This window comes from Helianthus annuus, chromosome 11, assembly GCF_002127325.2.
Source record: "Helianthus annuus cultivar XRQ/B chromosome 11, HanXRQr2.0-SUNRISE, whole genome shotgun sequence".
Taxonomy (NCBI): domain Eukaryota; kingdom Viridiplantae; phylum Streptophyta; class Magnoliopsida; order Asterales; family Asteraceae; genus Helianthus; species Helianthus annuus.
Genome location: NC_035443.2, coordinates 78,598,590 through 78,605,890, shown reverse-complemented (window position 1 = coordinate 78,605,890; position 7,301 = coordinate 78,598,590). Strand labels below are relative to the sequence as shown.

At 36.8% G+C, this 7,301-nt stretch overlaps 1 protein-coding gene across 1 annotated transcript; it reads right to left on the bottom strand.

Annotated features, from left to right (window-relative positions):
* Positions 1-5,802: 5,802 nt before the first annotated feature.
* Positions 5,803-6,571, bottom strand: LOC110927932 (agamous-like MADS-box protein AGL29). The gene has a single exon (XM_022171245.2). The coding sequence runs from the start codon at positions 6,499-6,501 to the stop codon at positions 5,923-5,925; it is 579 nt and encodes a 192-aa protein (XP_022026937.1). The 5' UTR covers positions 6,502-6,571; the 3' UTR covers positions 5,803-5,922.
* Between the last annotated feature and the right edge of the window lie 730 nt (positions 6,572-7,301).

Here is a 7,301-nt window from a genome sequence, read left to right as displayed (position 1 = left end):
CAGTAGAACAGTTGTGTAATTCCATACCGAGGTGCTGCCGGTGTGAGATTTGGATGTAATTTGTCAGATATCAATACCAAAGGGTGTTAAAAGTGATTTGCTAGCTGTTTCTAAGCCAGATACTTGTTTTTCGCACCTGTATCTGATCAAAACTCCTCTGAACGACTCGTTCGGGTCGAAACACGATCCTACAGAGAATTTAGCATAAAGCTTCTCTTTTCTCAATAATGTTAGAAGTGTATGCAGATGCACTGCATGTTCCTCTTCACTCTTAGAGTAAATTAGAATATCATCAATAAAGACAATTATGAATTTATCCAATTATGGTTTACATATCCTGTTCATCATGTCCATAAATGCGGCTAGGGCATTGGTTAAACCAAATGGCATGACGGTAAATTCATAATGACCGTACCTAGTTCTGAAAGCAGTTTTAGGAATGTCCTCTTCCTGTAATTTCAGTTGATGATATCCTGAGCGTAAATCGATCTTAGAAAAGAATCGAGCTCCTTGAAGTTGATCGAACAGATCATCGATTCTCGGTAGTGGGTACCGGTTCTTAATCGTAACCTTGTTCAAGTCTCGGTAATCAAAGCACATACGCATCGATCCGTGTTTCGTCTTAACAAACAACACCGGTGCTCCCCACAATGATGAACTTGGCTATATAAATCTTTTGTTAAGAAAGTTCGTCCAACTGTTTTTTCAGTTCCTGCATCTCCGTTGGTGCTAAACGATATGGTGCTTTGGCAATTGGTGTCGTTCCAGGCATTTGGTGAATCCTAAATTCAACCTCTCTATCAGGTGGTAATCCAGGTAGTTCTTCTAGAAAAACACTTGAGAATTTAGATATTACAGGAATATCTTTTAATTCTTTTCCTTTAGTATTAATGATTACGGAAATCATATATACTACTCCTCCCTTCCTTTCATAACTTGCGGCTTTCATCACAGAGATAAATTTTTTCGATCTGGTTGTCTTATCTCCTTTAATTGTGATCTTTCCACCTGTTGGTGTACTTACTTGTACTGACTTTTGATCACATAATATACTAGCACGATTGGCTACCAACCAATCCATTCCTAATACAATATCGAATCCAGCCAGATTCATTGGGTAAAGGTTAGCAAATAAATGATGGTTTAGGATTTCTATTCTTGCTCCCTGCAAGATTTCACTTATCTTAATGGATTCTCCGTTTGCTGTTTCTACCAGACAATCTTGTTGAAGTTTGGCTAAGGGTTGGTCAAGAAGTTTGTAGAAAGAAATATTGATAAAACTTTGGTTTGCACCAGAGTCAAATAATACTTTGGCAAGTATAATATTAACTAAGAATGTACCGGCAATCACATACGGAATCATCTTGGCTTCCTCAGCTGTCAGAACAAAACGTCTTAACTTGTTGGTTGTGGCTAGAGCTAGTTTTGGACAGTTCGGTTTGATGTGCCCAGTTTCTCCACAATTGAAGCATATTCGATTACTAGGTTTCTTCCTATAGTCTTCTTCCTTGTGTCCAGATATTTTGCAAAAGTTGCAGTATACGGAGCATCTTCCAGAATGCTTTCTTTTGCAATACCTACAGTAGGGTGCAGAAGAACCTGTACCTTTCCCACGGTTGGAATTACCGTAGCGAAATTCCTGGGTAAGCTTTTGAGCTAGGTTCTTTTTCTGGTTTTCCTCTTGAGTACGTACCAATTCATCAGTCAGGGTATTGGCTAATTCTACTGCTTCTTCTATGGATTGCGGTCTAGCTGTCATGACTACGTGTCTAATCTCACTAATTAATCCCCAAATATAACAGGAGATTAACACTGGTTCAGGTGAGGCTAAGGTAGGCACTATCCTAGCATATTCCAAGAATATGGTAGTGTAACCTTTGCAGTCTAGTCCAGTCATTCTAAGATTTAGGAACTTATTGGCGATTTGTTCCTTTTCATTAGGAGGACAGAATTTTCTTTCAACCATTTCCTTAAAGTTGAACCATTCCATATTATAAACTCTGTCACTTCCCCTAGACTGGAGAATAGTATTCCACCATTCTAAGGCTGCATTTTTTAAAAGATCAGAAGCAAACATAATTTTATCTTCATCTGCACATTTGCTTATTTTATGACTGCTTCTGTCTTTTCTATCCAACGTAAGCCTGCAATGGCTCCTTCATTGCCAGAGAATTCTAATGGTTTGCAGGCCAAGAATTCTTTATAAGAACAACCGTAAGAAGCAGTTCTTCTTCTTTTAGGAATTGGAGCTTGGATTATAGGTCCATTATCGTTCACACTGTCACTTGGTTCAGTGTGTTGGCATTTACTTCCATTTGCAGATTTAATATCTTCTTCTTCCTTAACAGTCTTGACAATATAAGGTATAGCACTGTTATCTATTTGGTTTCCGTTATTCTCATTATTCTAGTTTTCCTGATTTACTTCATTGTCCATCTGAATTGTGAACATTTATCAAGTATTAATTATCACAAAATAAATTTGGTACAAATATTTATACACAATCACACAAACAATTTGATCAAAAACGTCGATCATTGCGACTTTTACTCTTTCTATACATATATATATATATACATACATATATATATATATATATATATATATATATATATATATATATATATATATATCGGTTACATACTACAACTGAAAATCAAAAATACTATGCATTCTTATTTATTTTTAGTCTATCTATAGATTTTTTTTTTATCAACATACAAAATTACACATATATCTAAGCATTCTCTAGGTGTCGTTTATCCAGAACTGCATTTCCCTCTCATCGTATTTCCAAACTAGTTTCTCCCCTATCTCTCGAATTCTATTCCCTTCATTTACTAAATTCTCTCCATACTGGTGGAGTTCTTGCACACATTATCAACTCATTGGTGGGTCTACTGGGCCAGGATGAGGTGCGGGTTCTTCGTAAGGGTCTGTGCTATTCATTTCAAAAAATGTTCTATCATTGTCTCACCACGGATCACGTTGTAAAGGCATTGGTTCTTTGGGAGTGCATAGAGTCGAGTATGACCTATTGTCGTCAAACCATGGATCATATTGTAAAGGTTGTGGGGTTGGGATTCTAGGTAACTCATTGGGATCAAATGCAGGTATCGGGAATTGGTTTGCTTGGTTGGGTTCTAGCATTTGTTGTTTAACTCTGATAAAAATATTTCCTAACTACGGTCTTGATGTATTCCGCTGCTAAACTAATAAACACCGATACCACCCATCTGAGCTCGTGGCACCCGCTCCCAGGGTAGGGGTCGGGGGCTGCGACAGAGAGTGGTATCAGAGTTATAGCCACTGTGGCTGATTTCCATATGTTAGCCAGCTGGCTATTGCCCTATGTTAATTACGGTATGGTGCATTTTGAAAGGGAGATATGAGGCTATTTTTCAAAATCAAAATATAGTCCGGGAGATGTGTTTAGGGAAGCCAAGTCTAGAGGTTTTGCTTGGTTGAAAAATAGGTCTTCCTTTAAATCCCTCCACTGGGAAGAATGGTGTAAATCTCCATTGTATATGTTGTATTTTTGGCCTTTTGCCCGTTTGGGTCGTGAGCGTTTATATTATTTTGCCTTTTACCCGTTTAGGTCAGGGGTGTGTTTTTATGAAGTTTACTTTAAAACATGAAAAAGATATATTCTGCAAATTAAAATCATGCAATTAATACGGTGGTAACCTCCAACAAAAAAAAAACATTAATAAAAACAAAATTACGTGTTATTGTGGTTTAGACGGGAAACCCAATTTTAAATGCCCCCATTTGGTGCCATGTGTTCCGAAACATTTTTATTAATTACATAGTTTGCCTCTTACCCGTTTGAGCCAGGGTTTGTTTTTATGAAGTTAATTTAATACATGAAAAAAAATATTTTGCAAATTAAAATCAGGCAATTAATATGGTGGTAACCTCCAACAGAAAAAAAAATAAAACATTAATAAAAACAATATTTGGTGTTATTGTGGTTTAGACGGGGAACCCAATTTTAAATGCCCCCATTTAGTGTCATGTTTCCCAAACATTTTTATTAATTATATATTTTGCCTCTTGCTCGTTTAGGTCAGGGGTGTGTTTTTATGAAGTTTACTTTAAAAGATGAAAAATATATATCACCAATGAGGTAGTGGTGGAGTGGTTGGGGAAAGACATGGTGTTCTTTGTGACCCAGGTTCGACTCCCACTATCCCCATTATTTTATGTGACATCCAGGTGAAGGGCGAATACGGGTGGCACCGGTTCGTCTTGTATGGAAGACGAGGCTTTAGTGATTATTCCACTATCGTGCCTTCGGGCGGGTGGAGGTCGGGATTTCGTGCATCTAGGAGAGCCAAGGGGCTGGCGGCGGTCGAGTAGTCAACCTTAGTCACAATGCCCGATGTCACGGTGGTTGGCACGTCATTCCTTGTTGTTCAAAAAATTTCATGCAATTAATATGGTGGTAACCGCCAACAGAAAAATAAAACTTTAATAAAAACAGTATTAGGTGTTATTGTGGTTTAGACGGGAAACCCGATTTTAAATGCCCCTTTAGTGCCATGTCCCAAAATATTTTTCATTAATTATATAAGGTAGAATTTAAAACCTAATTATATATATACCCAACCCAAACATTAATTACATATACCGTCTTCTCTTATAAAATTACACGTTATGACAAAAATGCCCTTTTAAACTTACAAGAAAACATGGACTTCTGATTCTCCCCGATTCATTTTAATAGTGATACCATGATTCATTGCCGACCCTTGCATCGGTCCTAGAACTCTGTGTTGTGGTTTAACATAACACCCCACCACATAATCAATGAGCTTTAATTAACTCACCGTTTAACTTTCACATTTGATTAAAAAAACAAAGAATAAAAGAGAAATAAGTTTGATTGGTGGAATTGGGGGTGTCCCACCCCCTCATTGTGGTTTAAGTGGCCAAACTGATGTGGCTTTGTCACCCCCAAAACGGGTAGCCTAAAGGTGAAAGAGAGAGATTGAATTGTCGTTCGCCAAGAATGGAATCATCGAGAGAGATAGAATCGGCGTTCGTTAAGTCATCCGTCGTTGAATAGCGTGAGAGATGATAAAGAAGACACCGAAGCACCGTGAGTAGTTGTTGAAAGTATTTTGAAGCTGGAGTTCCCTCTGAATGTTAAGCATCTTTTAGGTGAAATATGGAATTTCTAATTAAGTTTGGGTAAATATGCAATTGAGGGTGTTTTTAAAGAGAAATATGCAATTTCCTTGAATTAAAAGTTCAATTTATTTTTAAAAAGAAACTAATGAGAAAAGATTGACACCATTTCACTTTTTTCTTAAAATATTCTCATGTTTTCATCGGACTTATTTTTTCTTAATTTATGATCTCGTTACTTTTATTATTTCTTATCACAAAAGACAACACGTACACTCCCCTTCATCTTCTTCACATTAACTAATAAGGATGTGAGTGAATTGTAGAGATTAGGAAAGCTTCATCAATGGGTAAAACTCTCATTTCATCTCCTTCCTCGTTCGTCAGAACACATCTCCTTCCTCATTCATTAGAACACGGTTACCTTCACAATCTCGTCATGGAGGTTTTTATCACACTAATTTTTGTTGGGGATGATGCCCTCCACCCTAAGATGGTTAAGCGACACGTTTTAATTGTCATTAATTTGTGGACTAGTGTATAACCTCAACCCCATTAATCCAAACCCAAAATCATTTAACTTTGTATCAAGTTATGTTATATGTTATGGTAACAAGTCATAATGACCATGACACCTAAAATAGGCTCCTCACTCACTTTGACACCTTATCAAAGGAAACAATCCAATTATTATTATTACCATTATAGAAAAAGTAATTCTCAACATAGCATAGGAATCAAACACATAATTTTAGATTCCTTCCTTTATTAAAAGATAAGTTAAACATATCACAACTTTAAATAGTCTCTTGGCCCTTCAATTTTAGACAGATCCATCTCATAATCTTCTTCAAAGGAGGAAGATCCACTTTCTGCATAACAACCATGTTGCAAGTCTCTTTTCAGTTGTTCCAACCTGCATTTTATTTGCAAAAGATTATCTATACCAATGTTGCTTTTACAATCCTCATACGTTTTCCCACCAAGCGACACTTTCAGATCTTCTTCAAGGGTTTGTCCATGTTTCCTTTCAGTTGCGAATTTCTCATTAAATTCGTTAAATTCTTGATTGAGTTCTCTAAGTTTAGCTTTACGTAAAGAGTTGGTAGTGGCTCTGATGACATTATTTTCACCACGATCCAAGTCGAGAAATTTGTCTACAACGTTAGCTACCGTCGGGCTTCCAACAGCGAGTGGCTTTCCACTAATGGTGAACAGAATTATTGCAATCTGCGCACCACATAGCGTGGCCAACTCACAAGCTTTCTTGAATAAGCCATCATGACGCTTAGACAATGTAACTGCACGCTCCCTTTCGTTTTCGATTAGTTTCAACTCGATCTTCCTGCGGCCTGCTGTTTTCGCCATACCAACTCAGGTGATGTGAAAGGGGAAGGAAAGATATAAGAAAATGATTGTGAAGGCTTAGATATATAGACAATTTATTTATGTAGTGGTTGATACTTAATTTTTCTTTATACAAATAAGTGCATATTTAATAAGTTTGACAGAATTTATATTTGGATTTGGATTTTTCTGGATTAATACATTGGTGATGAATGATATATAGTTATCTTTAATAAAAGAATGCATGTGTTACGCGTTTAATATAAAATACCATAAAGAGAATTAAAATATTTTTATTTGAACGGCAAATTGGATCACTCACGAATCATTGGGTATCATCGTGCAACCAGCGGAAGCACCGGATCATATCCATCTTCACTAGGCAATAACGTCTATAGACCAATTCAGGAGGAAACCCAATATATTTGGAAAACCTCCCTTGTGGAAATCGAACCCATTACCAAATAGTGATAAGCCTTAACCCACCCCCAAAATGACACAAGGCTATAATGCTATGGGCAAATAAAATTAATATTTAGTTAAAAGAAAACAAATTTGCTACCGATTCTTAACTCATACATCTTTAATTCATCTTTATTTGGTTGGACCATCATCCGTATATTTTCTTTCTAATAAAATATCGACAATTATAAGGGGAGGGGGGTGGTTCACTAGTGATAGAATTTATCACTCACAAGCACCAATCAAGTTCCGCCATGTCATCGACCATTTTTCCATCACTCACAACCTTTTTTAGTGGGGGTGGTCATCACTCATCACCACACCCAACAATTTCACCCCAACCAACAAATACCCTCACA